The sequence below is a fragment of the Garra rufa genome, chromosome 22, assembly GCF_049309525.1.
Source record: "Garra rufa chromosome 22, GarRuf1.0, whole genome shotgun sequence".
NCBI lineage: Eukaryota > Metazoa > Chordata > Actinopteri > Cypriniformes > Cyprinidae > Garra > Garra rufa.
In genome coordinates, this window is record NC_133382.1 from 10503353 (window position 1) to 10527723 (window position 24371).

Sequence of the window (24371 nt, forward strand, 5' to 3'; positions counted from 1 at the left end):
TACCTATTTCTCTGCAATGAAATAAAGAAGTACATGAATGTATTTTTGTTGAAGGCCACTAGAGGGCTAAATATACAGCTTTGTCGTTATCCTGAGTTTATGCGAGGCTGGAGGAATCAACACAAGGGAACATTTGCTCGCAGTCCAGGACACGTAGTACACATTTGTGCAGAGGCTCAGTAAACCTGTCACTGGCCAGTGTGCTTGAGACACAACCGCAGCTGAAACTTCCGTTCAAACGCGCAATTCATTGATGACTTGGTTTCCTTTTTAAAAAGGGTGTGAAGGCGATTCAAGATAAGTGAGAGTATCTGTCTTCTGTTTTCGTTATGTCTTCAATCTAACAGTTTTACTCATTTTAACATAAGGTATGTGAATTGCACCTTTGTTTATTTTTGTGCTCTGTACCTTTAAGATGTTATGGTTATGCTTTGTTGTTATTAGTATTTATGCAACAAATTACATTAAATCGAAGCTTAAAATGAATGACGGCGTGTGTGTGTTAAAATGAATTGCTTTTGTCATTGCAAACTGATGTTTGAAGTATTTTAGCACGACTATTTGACGGGTCAATGGAATGCATGAACAGGAACAGGTTTAACTCGGACAGAGATTAGCGAATTCACATTTGATCAACCTGTTCGTTTCTCAGTTAATCTAACTGCTTTTTTTCTTACAATGCATCTGCTGATGCAGCAGTATTTGACACTTAATCTAATGTGCTTGTTTATAGTTCTGGTGCACAACACAGTGGGACATCATGGCTGAGGAGGAGCTCATGTTTAGTATGGAGGAGGTGGAAAGTCATCGGGATCGACCTAGGAATGGATGTGCTAAGAGTAGAGTGGCGTTCAAAGATTGCAATGCAAGTGATGATGATGATGAAGAAGAAGATGACCTCCGCATCTGCCCCATCTTCACTGATGACCCTATAAGCCCAACCAAAGGCTTCTTTGATTACCCAAAGAACGTCGTTGGCAACCAGCAGCTTTCTAATTCATTGCCCAAAAACTCTTTCACGTACAGGGTGAGTCTTTCCCAGTTAATCTGCAGTTCTAAGCGCTTTACTGTAATATGTGTGTAGTCATATATGTATAACACAGCACGACTAAGAGTTTGTCATTGCTTTTATAAAACTGTTACTACATGATAAAAACATTAAGGGCACCAACATTCATTATAACGTTAATTGTATTTCTAGACGTTTCCTAGATGAATGTAGTCCCTAACATGTAAACAAAGGCTATTTTTGGACCAGCATACTACTATTTGTACTATTTTTGTAGTAGACAGCTTGTTTATCCTGTGTAGCGTCAGAATTGTATGAGACTTGCATAACGTTTTTTACAAAAAGGTGCAAATTCAGTAGAAATTACAGGTTGTATGTGACCCTGGACCACAAAACCAGCCATAAGGGTCAGTTTTTTGACTAAACTGATATATAATATGACAATATTTAGCTGAGATACAACTATTTGAAAATCTGAAATCTGAGGGTGCAAAAAATCTAAATATTATACAATATTTTGGCTATTGTTACAAATATACTCGTGCTACATAAGACTGGTTTTGTGGTCCAGGGTCACATATGGTCATGTAACAACAATGTGGAAGACTGGTTTGAAACATTTATCATTGCATAATGTTTCACATACGTTTTCATACTATTACAATAGCTACATTTCACATCAGAAATGCATATATTGTGTATTTTATAATGAATGTAATGCTGTATCGTTATCCAGAACTGAAACTATCTGTATTTTGGTAGTAGCCTATTCCAAGAACGTCCTTATCTTGTTCACGTCCATGAATGACTAATAATGACTTCTCTGTAATAGTAAAAGAGATCGTCTGTACCACAGAGAACTACTGAACAAATGTTTTTTCTTAGCCACAAAGCTTTTTGTGCTGTTACCAGACGAAGCAGTGAACTAATGTACAGTATGCAAAAATTGTTTTCCTCCAGCTCTGTGACACACTCACTTCCATATATGGAGCTCTCTCTCTTAGCTCTGGTGATGTGACTTCCCTAATCTCATGTACTGTAAATCTTACGGTAAATACAGAAAGTCAGGTTGCTTTTGTACTAACATGTTTGTGTTTAAACAAGTGGGTTTGTCTATTCCTTCAATTTAGAACAAAAATGAAAACGAGCAGGATGGGCACAGGTTTGGCTCTTTAACTGAGAAAGGCCGGGTATGTTTAGAAAAGTTTCAATTTTCACCCTTTTACTTTTCTATCCCAGATTATTAATCTACTTTACCCTGTGTCATTGCAGCATCTCACCTGGAATGCATGCTTTTTCCATATTTCTCCTGTCACCTTATTTTACCTTTCATTCATTCTGCTTTTGCTCGCTTTGAAAAGAAAATCTATTAGGGATGCAAAGAAAGTGTGTCTGATACATACAATAATCGATGGCTAATCTTGTAAATCCAGTGCAGTTTAATTTCTATTTTCTAAATGCATGTTAAAGATGTTTAAAAAAAAAAAACTGTTTATATGTGCATATATTTAATTTTTAAAAACTGTTTAGAATGTACAGCAGAGAAGATGCTACTTTTTAGTGCTTTTTAAACACAGCACTTCATTTTTTTATTTCAACAGTCTTTAATATATAATTCATTCAAGTGAAGTGAGTACTCTTCAGGCGATGCCTATGGCTTATGAATACCTATCTCAAGCTATGTCTTATGACACATGGGTAATGTTTCCATACTTTAGGGGTTCCCTGTAAGGAGGAGCCCACATTTTCCTTGTGTCTGACGTATATTTGTACTCACTGTCTCACTGACCTTTCGAAAGGAAATAAATAATTGGCTGAATGTACCACTGTCCACAGGATCTACGTTTAATGTTTATTTTGAGATATCGTGTCATGTCTGCCGCATGTCAGGTTTACTTCACTGATGACACTTGGATCATGATGTGACTTGTACTACAGTATAGTAGTACAGTAACTAGGTCTCATACAGCTGTTATTCGGAATTTGTGAAACACCATAACCAAGCCTGGTGTTTGCTCCTGAAATGCTTAGCAGGATCAGAAACTTGTTGGGGTACCTGTCCAACAGGAACAGGAATCAAGGAATGTAACCGTTCTTGTTCCAATTTTGATTCCTAAGGATAATCAATAATCAATTTTTGATGGTATTTCTTTAATTTTGAAAACTGGGGTCCTTAATCTAATGTCTACTGAACACTTTCAGCATTAATTCAAGCTTTTCTTTTCTTTTCTTTTCTTCCTGCATGACCATTATAGTAGCATACCTCTTTTCCTCCAGTACATTCCTTCTTTTCCCAACCATTGTTTTATGCTCGCACACAGCTCTAAATATACCGTGGATCTCTGCCATCTTCAGTTTTTTCAACCCATACAGACAAATCTAGATGTTTTTTTAAACAGCTTTATTTTCTCTTGCTAAGGCAACTTGGAAACATGCTATTGAGAAAGCCAAAGCCATGCCAGATCCTTGGGCCGAGTTCCATCTGGAAGAAATCGAGACAGAGCGCTGCACTCGATACAGGTGAGTGAATATGAAGCCTTTTGAATTGTTAACCTACTGTTCGAGCCAAGTAGTGAAGGTTTGAATCCAGCAAAAGGCAAGACATAAGCAGTGTTAGAGAAGCTAGTTTGAATCTTTAGACAGCCAAGCTACAAGTTATGTCAAGCTATTCTTTAGGAAAAGCAGTGTATTTAGCTATACTAAAACATTCCAGACCTGTAAGACTTTTGTTCATCTTCAAAACACAATTAAAGATATTTTTGTCCATCCAACCAAAACTTTGACTTGAATCGAGTAGTTTAATCCAGAGACAACTACTTCACTAAAAATATATGAAATGTAAAAGTTAGGGTACAATTTGTTACGTCGCTACTTTTGATTAGTGAGTCCCTAGCACTGCACATGAGATTGACCTTTGATCACTGAACTTTGGTTTTCTCCTCTTACCATTTCTGGGTTTTTACCCAGGAACCTGGCACAACTCTAAATCAATCTCAGATCATTTCAGAACGTCATTGCATGGTAAATAGGAGACACTGCACATATAATGTCAGATGGATACAAATACATGGGGTCTTCTCCCAGTTCTAAGACGCTAAATTTAAGCATTTGTAACTTAACACCTCTAAAATAGCCCTTGACTTACAGCCAATGGCTATGTGTGCCATTAAACAACTGTGCCAGATGGGTTGGTCTACATGGTACACAGTGTTCTGGGCCAAGGGAAAAAAAAGTAGCACTTACATGTGTAAATATTGGGTGTTTCCTTTTAAGGACTGTTCCCATTGTGCAGTATTTGCTCTATTAACTCTTTTATTAACTGTGCCAGTGAAGACAAAAAAAAAACACTTTTGTGTATTTTGTTTGCATATTATCTTCATAATGTAGAAGGTACATTTTTTAAGGGTAAAATTGGATATTAAAAGTGATTTAAAGTGATTAAAATGTGAACATATCTTTTTGCATTTTAGATACAATGCGGTTACTGGTGAATGGGCGAAAGATGATATATTTATCAAGGTTTCCTCTCAGGTATTTTGGCACTATAATACACTTTTCTGTGGTAGTAACTCCAACATTAAAATGTTGATGCTGATTATTTATGTGTTATTTGTAAAATTAATTAATTAATATTTCTTTTACAGCCATTTGGAAAAGGAGCCATGCGGGAATGCTTTAGATCGTAAGTCAAACCAATTTAAAAATGCATACCTTAGACTATCTAAATATTAACTTTTATTATTAATTGTCATTTTTGTTCATTTCTTGTCAGTGTAGTCAAGTTACTCCAGTTTTTATTAATTTCTTGTCAATGTATTCAAGTTTTTCTACAGGTTTTATTCATTTCTTGCTAATGTAGTCTATTTTTCAGTTTTTGTTGATTTCTTGTCGATGTAATCTTTTTTTTTCAGTTTTTCTTGTTTTCTTGTCAATGTAGTCAGGTTTTCCAGTTTTTGTTCATTTCTTGCAATGTAGTTTTTTCAAGTTTTTATTAAATGTCTTGTCATGGTAGTCAAGTTTCTCCACAGTTTTTGTTCATTTTTTGTCAATGTATTAAAGTTTTCTATGGTTTGTATTAATTTCTTGGTAATGTAGTTTTTTCAGTAATTTTCCAGTTTTTTTTTATTTCATGTAGTGTAGTCAAATTTTCCACAGTTTTTATTAAGCTCTTGCCAATGTAGTCAGTTTTTTTCAGTTCTTGTTCATTTCTTGTCAATATAGTACATTTTTACACAGTTTTTGGTAATTTCTTTTCAGTGTAGTCAAGTGTTTCCTCAGTTTTTATTCATTTCTAGTCAATGCAGTCAAATTTTCCTGATTTTTATACATTTTTTGATATGTAGTTGCATTTTTCCTATTTTTATTACCTTCTTGTAAGTGTATTAATTTTTTTCCACAGTTCTTTAATCAATTTCTTGTCAATGTAGTCAATAATTTTCAGTTTTGATTATTTCTTTTCAATGTAGTCTAATTTGTCTAGTTTTTTTTTTTTTTTCAATTTATTGTCAATGTAGTTAGATTTTGTCACAGTTTTTGGTAATTTCTTGTCAATATAGTCAAGTTTTTCAACAGTTCTTATCAATTTCTTTTCAATGTACTCAGGTTTTTGCACAGTTTTTAGAAATTTCTTGTCAATGTACTCATTTTTTCCTCAATTTTTGTTAGTTTCCTGTCAATGTTGTCTTAATTTTTCCTAAAATTTGTTTTTATTTTAATTTTGTCAATGTAGTCTAGTTTGACAACAGTTGTTATTAATTTCTTGTCTCACATTTTTCCATTTTTTAAAATTCTTGTCAGAGTTTTTCCACAATTTTTATTCATTTCTTATCAATGTAGTCAAGTGTTTCCTGTTTTTATTCACCTTTGGATTTTATTTAATTAAAAGTACAAGTATTCCATGTTTTTGTTTAATTGCGGTCAAAACTGCACATTATAATATTTAAATCACTAGAAAAATGTTTTATTTCTCAAACTGCACGACATTACTGACACTGCTTGACACATCTTTTACTTCTGAAGTCATATTCACCACATTAACCAGCCTATCAACACCGTATTAAACATATTTATGCATATACATCCCTTTTAGTTGGTACATCCCTTTCTTAGTGGCATATCTTAAATTTTTCAAGTGATAATTTTAAAGCTCTCATCTTGTTTTGAAAAGTTTTTTGTTGACATGTAGCGTTCTGTTCTTTTTTTTGTTTATAGGAAGAAACTGTCAAACTTTTCCCACAGCAGCAACTGGAAATCAGCCTCAAACTATGTGGCTAAGAGATACATGGAGACCGTGGACAGAGATGTTTACTTTGAGGATGTGAGGTTACAAATGGAGGCTAAATTATGGGGCGAGGAGTTCAATCGACACAGGCCTCCGAAACAGGTATTTCATTGGTGGATGTAGTTTGTAAAGCAAAATTGTATATGAATTTTGTACTTTAACCTATCCTATGATTATTAGGTTGACATCATGCAGATGTGTGTTGTGGAAATGACTTCTCGCCCTGGGAGCCCTTTATTTCACCTTGAACACTATATTGAGGGGAAGTACACAAAGTACAACTCCAACTCTGGCTTTGTGAGGGATGATAACATACGGCTCACACCCCAGGTATATTGTGAAGGATATAACAAATCTGAATCTGTTGTTAAATGTATGTGTTATTATTAATTGGCAATTATGTTTTTCTGGTTTTAGGCATTCAGTCACTTCACATTTGAGCGCTCTGGACACCAGCTGATAGTGGTGGACATCCAGGGTGTTGGGGACCTTTACACAGACCCTCAGATCCACACTGAGAAGGGGACCGACTTTGGAGATGGCAACCTAGGTATTTATCAACATCAAGTGTTTTTTTTTCTTGAAGAATTTGATTTGATAAACATTTTTAATGATTGTCTGTGTGTTTGTGTTTCAGGTGTGCGTGGCATGGCTCTTTTCTTCCACTCTCACCTGTGTAATAAGATCTGTAGGAGTATGGGCCTTGCTCGCTTTGACCTGTCCCCATCTGAAATTGCCCAGTTGGACTGCACTAACAAATTGCTGGTTTGTATTGGATTCTATAAAAAGAACCTTATGTAACCATAACCAGAGCTCAATGGTAGGATGGTCTGGAGTTAGTGTGAGAGATGTAGGCCAGCTGATGGAGCTGGTCAAAAGGGACATTGCTATATTTATACAATATATAGTACTGCAGAGATTACATTTTTTTTAAGGGCAACCGGAAGTTAGCATCACCTTGGTTTCCTTGAGAAAAACCCAATAGGATTATTCCATCAGCTTTAAAATAAGCTCTGTGACCAACAAAAGTGTATGATTCTTTGTTCTGCTCATCACAATAATCTTCACAACTTAACATAATGTTTATGAATTTTGAAGCCAGAATACAATTAACAGAAGTGAAAAGCTAAACATTTGCTGCCAATAAGCTACACCATGGTCACATGACTTAAACATTACCACTATTAAACTTCTTTTTCAGTTTTTTCTTAAAAAACATTTTCTCTGAAAGTTTGAGTTATGAAACTTTGTAAAAGAGTGATTACACAGTGGAGCTATGAAAGTGAACTAGTGAGTAGATACAGTTGAGGTCAAAAGTTTACACCCCCCCCTTTCAGAATCTACAAAATGTTAATTATTTTACCAAAATAATAAGGATCATACAAAATGTCCACAAGAGAAAATAATAGTTGAATTTTTAGAAATGAGCCAGTTCAAAAGTTTACATACACTTGATTCTTAATACAGTGTTGTTACCTGAATGATCCACAGCTTTGTTTTTTGTTTAGTGGTAGTTGTTCATGAGTCCCTTGTCCACTGTTTTTTAGAAATATTCTTGAGTTCCCGCAAATTCTTGGTTTTTCAGCATTTTTGTGTATTTAAACCCTTTCAAAGAATAATTGTATGCTTTTGAGATCTATCTTTTCACACTTGGGACAACTGAGGGACTCAAATGCAACTATTACAGAAGGTTCAAATGCTCACTAGTGCTCCAGAAGGAAAAATGATTCTGTTCTTTTGAACAGAATGAAGATGTGTATATTTTTCTTAATTTGCCTTCATTTTAACCTTCTGTAATAGTTGCATATTAGTCCCCCAGTTGTCATCTGTGTGAAAAGATGGATCTCAAAGTCATGCAGTCATTGTTGGATAGGATTCAAATACACAAAAATGCTGAAAAACCAAAGAATTTTTGGAACATGAATGATCGGTACTAAATAAAAAAAATAACATGCCTCTAATTTTGGTAAAATAATTAATGATTTGTAGATTCCACAAGGTGTATGTAAACTTTTGACCTCAACTGTCCGTTTACTAGTTATATTTATGACATACATATGTCATCCTGCTATTTTACTTTTGTTCTGATAGTTAATTTAAATGTTTTTTTCTTTCTGGTGTGGCCAGTGAAAATATTACTGGACCTGATCAGGCCAACAAAATAAAATTCATATTGCTTAGCCCTGCATTCACAAACTAATTTTTTTAACTTAATTATTAATTTCTTCGCGTTAAGTAAATTCTTTTTTCTAATCAGCAGTCAGCTAAGACTGTCCTCCGTGGATGTGAAGAACACTGTGGTTCGCCCAGGGTCCGGACAACCTCTCTCGGCCACATGCCTGTTCTTCTCTCCCGGCTCTCTGAGAATTCCTCTGTTGATGAAAGCAGTGACACAGACTCGGTTCCCTGTTCACCACTTAGTATGGGCGTCTCTGCAGGCCGATCACCTATGGGTAATACTGTACTAACCCAATACTATGTGGGAATGCACAGATTATTATATTAAATCCCCTTTAAGCCAAGTCAGATCACTCTGTGGCAGATGTTTCCTTCGTAGGTGACAAGCATACAGTTGCAAACTGCTTGAGTAGAGTAGAGCAGTACAATCTAACAACAATGGTATCAAACTTCTTTATCCTATAAAGCATTATTTTTTGGACAGGTCTAGTTAATGTTATATTATATTAATATTATATTAATGCAGCTATCAATTTCCTTCTCCAGATACTGTCTATGAACAATAATTTGCACCCTATTTAAGACAACAAATAAAACAATGAATGAATATATTTTTAGGCTCTTTTGCCATTATATATTTATCAGCTGTCAGGATGTTGCAACCATCTGGAAACACTTTTCAAATATAAATATTTAAAGTACAAGTAGTCCCTTCACTTGTTTGTCAGCTGGCCGAGAACTTAAGTGGGCCTTTGGCTGGCTGGTTGTGATGTTACTAAAATTACCTGCTCTTTTCAATGGGGGAAAAAATGAATGGATTTGGCTATTTTTAGAAAAAATGTTCTCTATATTTTCCAAAATGCTTAAATGTTACAAAGCAATGGATAACAAAAAACTGCACTAAAAATAAGGGTTGCTCTAAACATGCATGTCAGCAGCAGTGTGATTTCTCTAAATATATCCACATTTGTTCAAAATATCCCTATAGAAAGGAAACTATGGTAGTTAAGGTTTGTTTTCCCCAATGCTCAATTATGTTCCTCCCTAGAGAATAAAGCACTGCTGATAGTATCCATGGCTTACTTCATGAATATTAATTAGCTGGTGTTAAAGTTGCTAGGTAACCTGGGCCCATGTGCACCAACCTTTTATTGTATTGTTTAGTATTATAAGCACACACATCCCAACTTACATATGTGAACCTGGATCACAAAACCAGTCTTAAGCAGCATGGGTATATTTGTAGCAATAACCACAAATATATTGTATTGATTTTTCTTAAATGCCAAAATCATTACTAGAATATTAGGTCCCACTTTACATTAGGTGGCCTTAATTTCTATGTACTTACATTTAAATGAATCATTTGGTACAATGTACTTATTGTGTACATACATGATTTTACATTGTATTTATATATTTTTTAAAACCTATATGTAATTACATTTGTAATTAATTTCTGTAATTACCACTGTTGAACTAACCCTTACACCCTAACTTACCCTTAAACCTACCCATACCACCAAACCTGTCCCTAACCTTACCCATATCTCACCTTAATAGAAGCAAAAGTGTTTTGCAATGCAGTATGACCACATTAAGTACTTATTTTTTGATGTAAGTACATATTAGTTAAGGCCACCTAATATAAAGTGTGACTGAATATTAAGTAAAGATCATGTTCAATGAAGATATTTTGTAATATCCTAAAGTAAATATATCAAAACTTAATTTTTAATTAGTAATATGCATTTCTAAGAACTTCATTTGGACAACTTGGTGTTTTTTGCACCCTCAGATTCCAGATTTTCAAATAGTTGTGTCTTGGCCAAATGTTGTCGTATATCATCCATGCATTAATGGAAAGCTTATTTATTCAGCTTTCAGATGATGCATACATTTTGTGATCCAGGGTCTTTACTGGAGTATATACGTTTGAAATGTCAAAACTGTCAGGTTGAATATTTAATGTTTTCATTGGAAACAGCATTAACAAAAGTGTTCAAGCAATTAATATCAACAGCAACCTGATTAGTAGTACTACATATTCTGTTCAATTTAAACACTGAATTGTTTAAGACATTTTTCATTTATATCAATTCATGTGTACAAATGAAACCAACCACAACATATTTTATTTTTTAATTTCATTCTCAAAACTGTCAGCAGTCTACATTCTAGCTGAAATGTAAAGTTTGTTCTCAAATGTCAGATTCATACAGCTTAAGCACTGCATTTTTTGTTTTTGAACAATGAGCATTATTATTCATTTTTATTCATTTAATCACAACTGTGTCTTTCTACCTGTGTGTGTTTACAGGCTGGTCAATTATGAATGAAATGAACGAGGCACATCGAGCTAACGCGGATCACACGGTCAGTTTAGAATATAGAGATATCCACCGTTATATTCTGTAGAAACTTATTAAAGTTAATTTTAGCAGCAATGCCAAGCTGATTTGTACTGTGAATTGTACGTGCATTCACAGGACTCAGAGAATGGAGGAGACAGTGGTTACCCCAGTGAGAAACGCAGTGAAGGAGACTCAGCCGAACATCATAGTCAGGTACCGATTGTCAGATGTTTAGACAGTGTAAATTAAAAAAAAAATACAAAAAAATTATATTAAAATTGTTATATATTTACAATATATTTTATGTTATATTATATTAATCACAACATTATTTGTATCTGGCTCAAAAACAATGAGGGTTTTTAATGATTGAGCCAGTTCTTTAAGGGGATCAGCATTAAATCAAAACAAATACAGAACATTTTTAACTAAACTAAGAATTTACAGCTGTTATACATAAAGGATCAGTTCGCTTCCAGAACAAAAATGTACAGATAATGTACTCACCCCCTTATCATCCAAGATGTTCATGTCTATCTTTCTTCAGTCGTAAAGATATAATGTTTTTTGAAGAAAACATTTCAGGAATTCTCTCCATATAATGGACTTCTATGGTGCCCGCGAGTTTAAACTTCCGAAATGCAGTTTAAATGCAGCTTCAAAGGACTCTAAACAATCCCAGCTGAGTAAGAAGGGTCCTTAGAGTCATTTGAAGCTGCATTTATACTGCGTTTTGGAAGTTCAAACCAGTGGGCACCATAGAAGTCTACTATATGGAGAAAAATCCTGAAATGTTTTTCTCAAAAAACATAATTTCTTTACGACTGAAGAAAGAAAGACATGAACATCTTGGATGACGAGGGGGTGAGTACATTATCTGTACATTTCTATTCTGGAAGTGAACTAATCCTTTAAATAAGAATATGAAATTAGATGCTATTCTTGCTTGTTTTCTTTGTTACTTCCCCAAGCAAAGTTTCCTTACTGTTAGAGTACATTTGTTGTTGTGTGTTGTGCTTAAATGCCTCATGAAATGCAGCAGTAATCATTTTTGGGCTCCTGAGATATTTGATGGTAGGTTTTTACATCATCATTTAGGGACGTCCCTTCTACAACAGACATTACTCAGAATCGGATGAGGACAGTGTTCGCCGGGTAACTACGAAACCATTGATAAACTCCCTGTATCTAATCATGAGAGATTCACCCATCACCCATTGATTCCTAATCTGTTTTCTTCACATAGATCATTGTTTTAGAGTGGTGCTGTCTTGTAATCCACCTTTTATCTAAACCTCTAAACCTTTTCATCTCATTCTTCTTTCATCTAAACTCTAACCTTTATCTCATCTCACTTTCATCCTCTAACCGGTGGCAAGCTCTCATTCCCATACTCTAGTCTAAACCCTGCAGGGTTCCCACGGTCATGGAAAACCTGTTAATGTCAGGAAATTTTTAAACAGCATGTAAAACTTCTGAAATTTTTGTAGTTGTGGTTGGAAAATATGTAATTGACTAGCAACTGCTGATTGTGAGTGAAATCTTTATAGATTACTTTTTCCTAGTTATCATGAATGACTAAAGAAGTCATAGAAGTCCTTTAGTGAAAATGTCTTTAGTGAAAATGTCTGGGAACCCTGTATGTGATTTCCTGCATGCATTGCTTTTTTTATGTAGTGACATTTGAATGTTTATTTTTGTGGTTTTCCTCACAGATGTTAGTTCTACTGCTTCTCATAGAAACGTTATATATTTAAGACAAAAAAAACAAAAACAAGAGAGCAGTTGAATTCTGTCAAATGACAAACTGTTCTGTTTGACAATAAAAGAACAATTTACAGAACAGCTAATCACTGTATTTGATCACAACAGACCAACATTGTTGTGACGCATACAGTTGCACTCAAAATTATTCAACCCCCAGAGACTGCAGTACTTTACAAATGCATGTTTTTCTGAAGATTCAGAATTTTAGAACAAATTACAACAGTTCACTAGCAAAAGTGATAATGTCAGTGTATAATACTTTTGAGTTATAGGATTTTTAATAACACAGCTGTGTCATAATTATTCAACCTCTATTCAACATTGTTCAAGTTTTTTCATGGTAGGGAACAAAATTGACTTAAACACAATTAAGCCTTTAGAAACAATTAAGAAAAACAGAATTAGCTTGGGCTGTTATGCATACATACATTTAGTCAATGCATGTGCTGAGATTGAGTGGCAAATATGGAAAAGTCAACAGAGCTCTTACAAAAACTATAGATTAGAAGCAGTTTTATTATATTAGAAAGTCTAAGGCTATATGAAGATTTCCAAGACATTAAAAGTTCCTAGAGACACAGCCAGCAGCCTTATTCCTTAGCTTATTTCCTTAAAATGTGTTGTACCGGAAAACCTTTGAGGGTGTTGAACAAAAAAAACACAATATCATAAACCATTTGATTAGAGCAACTTCGAAAAAACTGCAATGTACAGCCAAAGACTTGCAAGATGACCTGATGAAAGGAGGAGAAACATTTCAATGCAGTGTATAAGAAGAGCACTAGACAAGTATGGCCTTCATGTTGAGGCATGTTGCCAAATACCACTCTTGACCAAGAAGAACAAAAAGACCGACTTGCTAAAATTCATTTGGATAGACCTGGGGAGTTCTGGAAGAATGTTTTATGGAGTGATGTGACCAAACTGGAGCTTTTTAGGCCTATGGATCAGTGGTATGTCTGGTGAAAAAAAGGTCAAACGTGGAGGTGGGCCAGTCCTGTTATGGGGTAGAAATCATTGCTGTATGAAGAACATCATGGATTCTTTAAAGTAGTAGGCCATTTTGGCAAGAATTGGGATGCCTTTGGTGCAAAGATTGAAGCTAATGATCAATGGACTTTCCTGCCGGACAGCTATCCCATAGTATACATCCAAATCTACTTGGGCTTAGTTCAGGGTTTGGTTGTAGAATGTTCATTTAATTCTTATTGAAAATTTTTGGTTGAATTTTAGTGGCAGTGTGGCAATGTGAAAACTAAAGATTATCAGTGATCTGAAAGCTTTTCCAAGTAAGGAATGGGCCAAGATTGCAGTAGAGAGGTGACAGAAGCTTCTAAGCACTTACAGGCAGCGTTTATTTGAGGTTAAAAAAATAAAAAATTTGGACCAAATTTGACTTTTGGTGTTTGAATAATTTTGAACAAGAATGTGTAAAGCAAATTAGATTATTTTTTCATTATTCATTAACTATACGTTCTCAGAATCACTCAAATGTGTATTAGTAGGGATGCTCATTTCGGTTAATTTTCCTGACCGACAACCGCTGCTCGTTATCCGAACATTAACCTTTAACTGATAAAATTAGAATAATAAATTAGTTCAAAATAAAAATAGAATGCACGAGTATCTGTGATGATACATTAAAAATACAAGCAAATGTTTTATTTTAACGTGTAAACAGCAGCATACAGAGCAACAACAAAAACTGTATTGACATATACTTAAATTATCACGCATCAGCAGCGGTTCTGAGAACAGAGAAAATCTGAATGAAAAAAAAAGAATATAAATAGGCCTACACTAAATATGTATAAATTAAATAACTACCTAATTAAGATGACAAAACTAAAACACTACGAAATCCATTTATGCGCTTTGAAGAACTGTACCGGTCTTATTCTTCTCGTCGAACATAAAAATATATAGCAGGCCAGCCTATACCTCAGTGTGCCTAGTTTTTAACATGTCCACATGCTATACGGATAGGCAGGACCGCTGCCTGTTAACTCTTAGATCCGCGAAAAAAACACCATCACAAAAACCCTTTCAATTTGCGGTTCGGGACTTCCATCCACTGTCATATGCGTGTGGAGAAGCACGTGTTTTACAGCGTTCAGCAATAGCCAATCACAGACATGTATGTTGATTTGATTATCACTGTGGCCAATCAGAGGAGGCTATGTTACAATCCACTCACCAACCAAAGTGCCGGTTTCAGTTTTGCTGATTTCTACACTTTCGCGAACTCTCTTATTAAAACAAAGAAAGTGTTGGCATTGTATAAATAAGAGATTAATTGTGCAGTGTAAAGGTTATTTTATTACTTTTTAATAACTTTATGAGATTGCGATGAACTACTCTAGGATGAGTGATAGCTTTCCAGTGATTGTAACGGGAGCGCCTATTGCGCACTTTCTAGACTATAATTCATTCAGAATTTGAATACATTCACTCACGGATTCACTCTCTAATAACCCAATAACACCACTTGCCATTGAGTTGCATATACTACATCTGTTTACTAAGTAAAGGTGAAGCGAAATATGTCTGTACAGCTACACTGCACGTGTCGACACACACGCGTGAGTAAACAGATAACTTACAAATAGCATTATTTCTTTCACCATGCAGCAAACGTAAAAAAAAAAAGAATAGAAAAAAACCCTTTTAAACCTTTCAACTGATAGTAATAATCGGTTAAAATTCTTACTGTCGGTTAACGGTTAAACGGTCAATATGAGCATCCCTATGTATTAGTAAACTTTCTCCAATAGTTCACTAATACCTTTAACTGTTTTCATATAACTTTGTTCTCTGCAACAAAATGTCTTACGGGTCAAGGGGTTTGAATAATTTTAATCGCAACTGTATATATATGTATGTATGGACATAAGTATGGACATAGCTGACTTTTGGACATGGGACAAGTCAGTGATGTTGTACTTCTTTGCCTCAGTTATTACATTGGGTGCTTATTAATATTCTTTTTTGTTTTATCTCTTAGCTGACAGAAGAAAAATGGACTTTTTATCATTCATCTCGCTCCCACATACACAGACCCTCCTGTGTGGCTATGGAGGTAGAGAGACTTAACACTATGCTTCTCGAAAGGAAGATTGGTAAATCCATCCTAGGCAAGGTAAGAAATTGTGCCATGTGTTTATAAACCAGTTCCTGAAATTTACTGACAAATATTTTTTATACTGTCATACATTATTCCTTGGTTATGTCAACCAAAAATTTTAATTCTGTCATTGTTTACTCACCCTCATGTAACCTATAAGACATCTTTGAAACACAAATTAATATATTTTAGCTCTGAGACGTTACTGTCCCACTAATTAAAGTCTGTACAACCAAAACTTTAAAAATCCAAAAAGATCTTAAAGGTGTCGTAAAACTAATCTATGAATGAATCAAGCTGAATAATTTACTTACCCCAATGTCATCCAATATGTTTGTGTCTTTCTTTCTTCTTCATATAGTGGACTTCAATGGGAGCAAAGGGTTAAAGGTCCAAATTACAGTTTCAATGGAGCTTCAAATTGCTCCACACGATCCCAACTTATCTAGTGAAACAACCAGTCATTTTCAAAAAAAAAAAGCTGCATTGAAACCGCAGTTTAGATCTTTAACCTGTTGGCTCCCATTGAAACCCACTATATGGAAAAAAATCCTAGACAGAAATCTCTCAGGTTTCATTTAAAATGTTTTCATATGAGTTTTGAAGGTGAACAAAAGTCTGTAGATGAAGTAGATGAGGACAATTTTAATTTTTGTGTGAACTATCCCTTTAAGGTACATCTAGCCATGGTCCGCTACCACGAGGCCGGGCGTTTCTGTGAAAAGGATGCACCATGGGACCAGATTTCTGCAATGTACCATTTGGAAAGAGCTGCCATGTGTGGGGAGCTCGAGGCTATAGTTGCCCTTGGCCAGTGTTACCTTCAGCTGCCACATCACATTCTACCGGAGATTGAATTAGAGGTGCTTTCATTTCCTAATTATCTTACGGTTGGTGTGGTGGTCCTGCTAATTCTTCCTCTGTCATGTCTGTGTTGTTTTATCTCAGGCATCTGAGGAAAACAGCAGGAAGGGTTTCTGCTTTCTGATGCAGGCCGCAGAGGCAGGAGACCGGCCGAGTATGATTCTAGTAGCAAGAGCATTTGACACAGGGTTCAACCTCCCTTCTGATAGGTGAAAAACGCAATGATCAAATTTGTATCTGTATGGACTAAGATGTGTTTAGAATTCAAACTTTTACTTTGGACGTTATAACGCAGGGCTATGGACTGGAAGCATGCCGTGCACTGGTATGACTCTGCCCTTAAGATGACAGAATATGACGAGGGGGGAGAGTTTGATGGGATGCAGGATGAGCCGCGCTACCTTCTGTTGGCACGATTGGCTGAGATGTACCAGGAGGGAGGGCACAACCTGGATGCAGACCCCCAAAGAGCAGGTGAGTGCATCTCATAAAATCTCTGCCTACAAAAGGCACAGTTTCAGTCTTCAAATTAATAGACACTAGGCTTAAAGGGAACCCTGGATATTAAAGAAGAAGTTCACTTCTGGAACAGAAATTTACAGATAATTTACTCACCCCCTTATCATGCAAGATGTTCATGTCTTTCTTTCTTCAGTCGTATTGAAATTTAGTTTTTTTGAGGAAAACGTTTCAGGTTATTTCTCCATAAAATGGACTTCTATGGTGCCCACGAGTTTGAACTTCCAAAATGCATTTTAAATAAAGCTTCAAAGGGCTCTAAACAATCCCAGCCAAGGAAGAAGGGTCTTATCTAACAAAACGATTTGTTGTTTTCTAAAAAATATTGACAAATTATATATACTTTTTAACCTCAGATGCTCGTCCTGTCTAGCTCTGCAACTTCAAAATCAATCGTTGCAATTTTACCTTTTTTTTAATAAAGGGTGTTTGATCTTATTGTAAACACTCACTTTGTAAACACTGGATTGGTGCTTCTGCAGTGATGTAGGATGATTTTGAAGTTGATTTTGAAAATGAGATTAAAGTTTTTCGACCTACCCTTACTGTCTTGAACTGGAATACACAGAGTTTACTCAGAGCTAGACAAGACAAGCTTTTGAGGTTAAAAAGTATATAAATTGCTAATTAAAAAAAAATAACCGACTGTTTTGCTAGATAAAACCCTTCTTACTCATCTGGGATCATTTAGAGCCCTTTGAAGCTGCATTTAAACTGCATTTTGGATGTTCAAATTCGCGGGCACCATAGAAATCCACTATATGGAGAGAAATCCTGAAATGTTTTCCTCAAAATACATAATTTCTTTACGACAGAAGAAAGAAACACATGAACATCTTGGATGACAACGGGGTGAGTAAATTATCTGTAAATCTTTGTTCTGGAAGTGAACTTTTACTTTAAGACTTTCTTAATAAAACACAAATGATATCTCTTACTAAAATATGTAGTAGAAAACCTATGAAAGATTTACATCATTTTATACATATTTTGGACTATAGATTATTTTGATTTAGGGTTGCAAAGGGGTGGAAAACTACCGGTAAATTTCCAAAAATCCCAGGAAGATTTAAAAAAATCCTGGAAAGTTTCCAAAATTTCTAGAATGTTTCTGGAATTTACTGAAAATTTTCCACATTTTTGCAACCCTATTTTGATTACATAAAAGGTCGCACTCAGTGAGCTACTGGCACTATCAGTTGCTATTATTACTGCAACATAACTTGAAAAAAGCAACTTTCTATCCATCGCCACCTATAAGCTCTTTCCGTAGCTGTGGTCATCGTATCAGTATTTTATTTTCTGAGGTAAAAAGAGCAACAGATAGTGCCAGTAGTGCTTACCAAGTGCAATCATTTACGTAATCAAAATAATGGCGTCCCCTATAGTCCAAAATATGTATACAACAATGTGGATTTTTTTTACATAATGTAAATATTTAATGGGGTTCCCAACACATATTTCAGTAAGAGACATTGTTTACATTATAATAAGCCATATAAGTCTTAATACCCAGGGTTTTCTTTAATATCTGATTGAAAGCTGATATAATTACAATTGGCAGTTTTGGTTTTTAGATGTGTCCTGAATTTGTTATAACTTTTTAAATTGGGATTACATTTTATAGGTGATCTTTTTACCGAGGCTGCTGATGCAGCTATGGAGGCCATGAAGGGGAGACTGGCTAATCAGTACTACATGAAAGCAGAGGAAGCATGGGCTATGATGGAAGAATGAAAGTGCTGGTGTGCAAAAAAAGCATGAACATGGTTCCTATTGTGCACCCAGCCCCTGTTTACATACTGTTTTCAATGCCTTATGTTTTCCTTGGGTCCCTTTGACTTGAGAGAAATAATGTTGATATTTGATCAGTTTTCTAATGTTTGTGACAAGGGCATACACTGATTCTATACTGAGGTGCTACATACAGTACACATACTCTCCTGGTTCATTTTTCATTAAGAACAGTTGCACAGTGTCTGCAGACTGCAGGTTGCTGCATGGGAATATGTGCTTTACCTGTCAATAATTTCTTTCTCTTGTTTCTAAAAGGACGACTGGATGTTTCGTTAATAAACATGTTGTGACTGTTAAAAAATGGCATTACTGATGCTTACTGTTAAAAAATGACATTACTTACTTGTGTAAAATTAATTTGCTAGTATTGTTAGATCCGATGTCTAAGAATTCCGATAATTACAAGGAGTGTAGAAGTGAGTGTGATCATTTTTGCTGGTTATTTTTCAAATGAGAACAAGATTATAAAGAAACAAACAATAAAAGGATCTTTAAAAACTTAAGTCTCATTAGACATTATGCTTGTTTAGCTGGAAATATGGGTTTAAATTAGTGGTGGGCCGTTATCGGCGTTAACGTGCTGCGTTAACGTGAGACTCTTATCGGGCGATAAAAAAAATATCGCCGTTAATCTATTCTCAAAGTTGGGTTGGGAGCTGGGTCTAAACTACGCAAGATATGATGACTTTCACCTTGATATTTGAGCACGGATGATGTATACCTAGTCGAATTGCACTGTAGGGGGCGAGAACGAGTCTTCAACTTCTGTGAAATTACCACATCAAATGAAACGTGCTGACATTGATGCAGTTATGAAGCCGCTTCAGGTAGGGCTGGGAATCGATTCCAAAAAGAATCGATTCCTCGATTCCGAGGCATTGGGAATCGAGAGTCGATTCCAACGTTTGGAATCGATCCTCTCAAGTGGAATCGACTCCTCATTCAGAGCCGTTTTCAGTTCAACAAAACTTACCTCTTAAACGGAAGGCTGCATTCCATGAAGGCTATATTTCGGGTGCAAGTCATCAAACGTCGATTGACGAAAATAAACGTAATAAAAACGACTCATTACTAAACTCGTCTGAGTTTAAGGATGCAGCCTTCAGCTTGAGAAGCACTCATTAATTTGCCTCTTGCTCGCTAATAGTTATTATAGTCAGATACATTTCCACGAAAAGATTCGTTCGGATAGATCATTTAAATGAACCAGTTCAAAAAACGATTCAGATGTTATTTTATGGGAGAACTGGCTCATGATGTCCACAATTTTGAGCGCTGCACGACAGAATAGATCATTACGTGTCTTGATCTTATTTACATCTTAAATAAATGCTATTTTTAATCTTTCTATCAGCCATTGATAACTCTGAAAGAAAATGCAGAGAGCACGTATCAGTGGCCGAGAGCGCATCTGATTGACAGCTACGCCTCGAGCTCTTATATCCACGAGCTCTTATATCATCCTGCATTAATTACGAAATTATAGCTCTTATATCAGTGTTGTTGTTAAAATTCTGTTTATTTTGTTTCAGTGTATAGTTTGCTAATTTTGTCATTTTATATACGTCACGTCTTGTTTTATTCATGCAATAAATGCATGTCCACTGCTGAGCTGTGGGTTATGACTAACTTCCTGGGCAATGAATTACAATTTGAAATCAGTCAGAGCTACAAATGAAGCTTCATATTATGAGAAGGTAACTTTATACGACCTAATTACATCCTGCATTTATTGCGAAATTAGTTTCCTCCAATCTAAAAAACAAGAATCGAAAAAGAATCGAAACAACAGTGAGGAATCGATTCTGGAATCGAATCCAATCGATTCCAGAACCAGGAATCGGAATCGGAATCGATTCCAAAATTTTCGGAATCGAACAGCCCTAGCTTCAGGGCAGGTGCGTTGCTAGACCCTTTTTACTGGGGCACGTGAGTTATAATTTACTTTGATAATCCCGAAATAAAGACATTAAACTATATGCAACAACTGAATTGACGCTTCTAAAAGCAACGCAGTTTAATCGAAGACTGCACGCAGAAATCCATGCCCATGCGCGTCTATGTATTTAATGGCTACGCGCACGTCGTGCAGCCTTTTGCGCATAAGTACTTGGTTACACAAGTTTGTATAGGTAATTATGTTGTAAATGCAATTGTCAAGCAGTTTGTGATGCATTTTGGAAACAGGAGATGAGCGCCCGTTCTAATGCGGTACCTGGCCCGACTTACTTTTAGTCATTATTTGGGTAGCACACATATTCTGAATGCCTTCAGCAGAATTCATATTAGCCATTTTAATCTAGATTAATTCCAAGATTTAATCTAGATTAATCTAGATTAAAAAAATTAATCTATGCCCACCCCTAGTTTAAATTCATACCAAGAATGTACATAAATTAATGCTAAGAAACAGTAAATTACATGAGATGGAATTTCAGGCATTGCAAGTACATCCAGCGGCACAAAAACACTGAAATAATTATAGTAATTTAAGTATATCATCAAATATAAATTTTGATAATGATAAGCTGGTTATTATCTTTTAGATTCTGATCACCCTGTTTGGAGTTTATTTTAGAATTATGTCAGCATAACATGTGCAACATTTTTTGTAGTAGTATTTATTGCCTCTTATGATAGATTGTGTCAGTATTCATTAATTATTATTTTTTTTTAAATTTCAGATACAATTACCAAATATTATTTACATATTTAAAAATACAAATTTTATTTAATGAAACGTATGTGTTGTATTAATGGAAATGTAATGATATTACCATATTACAGTTAACGTGAGGCAAAAAACCCCCTCTGTTTACAAATCTGAAGGCAGCATAGTAGATCAATAAAGATAAATATCTTATGTGATTATACATTATATCCACCGCATTCTTCAATGCGGAATTAATCCAATGGGTGACACTTCCGGTTCATTAGCCGCTAAATAACGAAAAGAATAACAACATGTGGTAAACGGTAAAACTTTGCACTAAAACCAGTGTGTTCATAATTAAAATTATACATAAAAATAATCAGTGTTGGGGGTAACGCATGTTCCGTAATAATATTTCTTTTTCCAAGTAACTAAAGTAACGCATTACTTTTTAATTGACAAGAAAATATCTGAGTTACATTTTCAAATAAGTAACGCCAGAGTATTTATTGATTAAAAGCTCTCCTGTCCCCATGTTGAGAGAAATTGTGAGTAAGATGTTACTTCAGTTCTAGAATAAATGTGAACATGCATTAATTCATCTCACTCACTAAAAAAAACAGATACAGAATTCCTCAAAATTAATAAAAAACCCCTTCCCCCTACATTATCAGAGGCCACTATTTCTTTGCTCCTTAAGAAGGATAAAGATCCCACCTCATGCAGTAGTTATAGACCGATATCGCTGTTGAATGTAGACTTCAAAATTCTGGCTAAAGTTTTATGTTTTCGCCTTGAACGTGTTCTTCCCACTTTAATTTCTCATGATCAGTCAGGCTTCACCCCAGGGAGACACTCTTTTTTCAATACCCGGAGACTTCTCAACATTCTCTTTTCTCCCCCATCTGATTCGCCTGAAATTATTGTGTCCCTAGATGCTGAGAAGGCCTTCGATAGGGTGGAATGGGGTTATTTGTTTTTCATTCTGGAAAAGTTCGGGTTCGATTCTAGCTTTATCTCTTGGGTTAGACTTCTTTATTCTTCCCCTATAGCATCTGTACACACTAATGGTATGCGGTCGCCTTTTTTCTCTCTTCAACGTGGGACACGACAGGGCTGTCCCCTGTCTCCCTTACTTTTTAATTTAGCCATAGAACCTTTAGCTATCTGGCTTCGTAGCCACAACAGCTTCGAGGGAATTAAATGTCATGGACTAGCTCACAAACTTTCTTTATATGCCGATGACCTTTTATTATTTATTTCAAACCCCACAACTTCTATACCCCCAATTTTGGATATCTTAGACAAATTTAGCAAACTATCTGGCTACAAGGTAAATTTACAAAAAAGTGAACTCTTTTTTGTTAATTCGAAAGCTAAAAATCTTCCCCGGTCATCTTTACCCTTTAAGATTGCTCCTGACGGTTTCAGATACCTGGGGGTCTTTTTTACGAACTCATACAATACTTTATTTGCAAGAAATTTTCAACTACAACTCTGCCTCTATCCCTTGTAGGCCGTATTAATTTGGTCAAAATGGTAATTTTGCCTAAATTTCTGTACCTTTTTCAACACTTACCGATTTCCATAAATAAATCATTCTTTAATGGCTTTGATAGTATTTTGCATTCATTTCTGTGGGGAAATAAACCTGCTCGCCTTAAGAAGTCAATCTTACAGCTCCCTAAGGCTAAGGGAGGCCTAGCACTGCCCAATTTCCAGCAATACTATTGGGCCTGCAATATTCATAAGCTTCTTTTTTGGAACAGAGATAGCTACTCTGACAGTTGCCCTCCTTGGGTGCATACTGAAACTTCTTCGACAAAATGTTCTCTTTATTCTATTGTCTGTTCTCAACTCCCCTTAGTTTTAAGTAAAGTCTCAAAAAATCCAGTAGTCACCAGTACCCTTAAAATCTTGGTGCAATTTAGGAAACATTATGGCTTACATAGAGGTTCTATGCAAATGCCTATCTTAAACAATTACTTTTTCCCCCCATCCAATTCAGACCCCGCATTCCGTGTTTGGTCTTCAAATGGCCTTCTCAACATTAATGACCTCTATGAAGAAGGTGTCTTTGCCTCATTTTCCTCTTTAGCTAAAAAGCACAATTTACCCAGTCACCATTTATTTCGTTTTTTCCAAATCAGACACTTCATACAGAAGCAGTTCCCCCACTTTCCTAATCGTTCCCCGGAAACGCTTATTGATCAGTTCCTTGATTTGAATTTTAACCATAAACATTTAGTCTCTGTCATTTATAATTTAATAAATTCAATTAAAGTGGACCCTATTAGGGTTGTCACGATACCATAAAAATGACTTGCGATACTATACCAGCTGAAGTATCACGATACCAAGTAGTATCACGATACCATGCAGTATTCTGTTATTTTAAAATTCAAATCTACAAAATGAATAAAAAAATTCATGAATAAAAAGATGTAAATGAAAACAGGCAAGATTTTTCTCTGAATACTTCACTAATGTGAATAAATGACTGGCTATTGTTATCCATGAAATCATGTCAACAAAAGTCATCTGAGCACTGCACAGAAGCTTCATAGAGTGACATTTAGATGTGGTATTTATGCATTTAGACTGTACTTATAATTGCATAAATAATAATATTAGATAAATGTTTTAAATACAAAACTCTGAATATAGAAATATGTTGGAAAAGAATGGAACATGACGGGAAACTTAAAACCGCCAGCAGATGGCAGCAGTGTTCATGATTGAATCACTGAGTTGTTCAAACGATTCTTTCAAAACGGCTGAATCATTCAGGGGTGAATCAAATGACTCGTTTTTATGAATGGCTT

The 24371-nt window shown here is 35.3% G+C and overlaps 1 protein-coding gene across 5 annotated transcripts; it reads left to right on the plus strand.

Moving 5' to 3' along the window:
- The first annotated feature begins 77 nt into the window (after positions 1 to 77).
- On the plus strand, positions 78 to 19391 carry eef2k (eukaryotic elongation factor 2 kinase). 5 transcript variants are annotated; one of them, XM_073828361.1, is made up of 19 exons: positions 78 to 368; positions 734 to 1027; positions 2140 to 2199; positions 3429 to 3529; positions 4480 to 4540; positions 4654 to 4691; positions 6221 to 6392; positions 6471 to 6620; positions 6708 to 6840; positions 6928 to 7055; positions 8551 to 8743; positions 10789 to 10844; positions 10958 to 11035; positions 11921 to 11977; positions 15594 to 15728; positions 16388 to 16576; positions 16662 to 16786; positions 16873 to 17051; positions 18724 to 19391. In XM_073828361.1, the coding sequence occupies exons 2-19, from the start codon at positions 761 to 763 to the stop codon at positions 18831 to 18833; spliced, it is 2232 nt and encodes a 743-aa protein (XP_073684462.1). In that variant the 5' UTR covers positions 78 to 368; positions 734 to 760; the 3' UTR covers positions 18834 to 19391. The 5 variants fall into 5 exon arrangements, with proteins under 5 accessions (XP_073684462.1, XP_073684463.1, XP_073684465.1 ...); XM_073828360.1 differs by having other exon boundaries at positions 79 to 368; positions 8548 to 8743; XM_073828362.1 differs by lacking the exon at positions 11921 to 11977 and having other exon boundaries at positions 8548 to 8743.
- The last annotated feature ends 4980 nt before the right edge of the window (positions 19392 to 24371 follow it).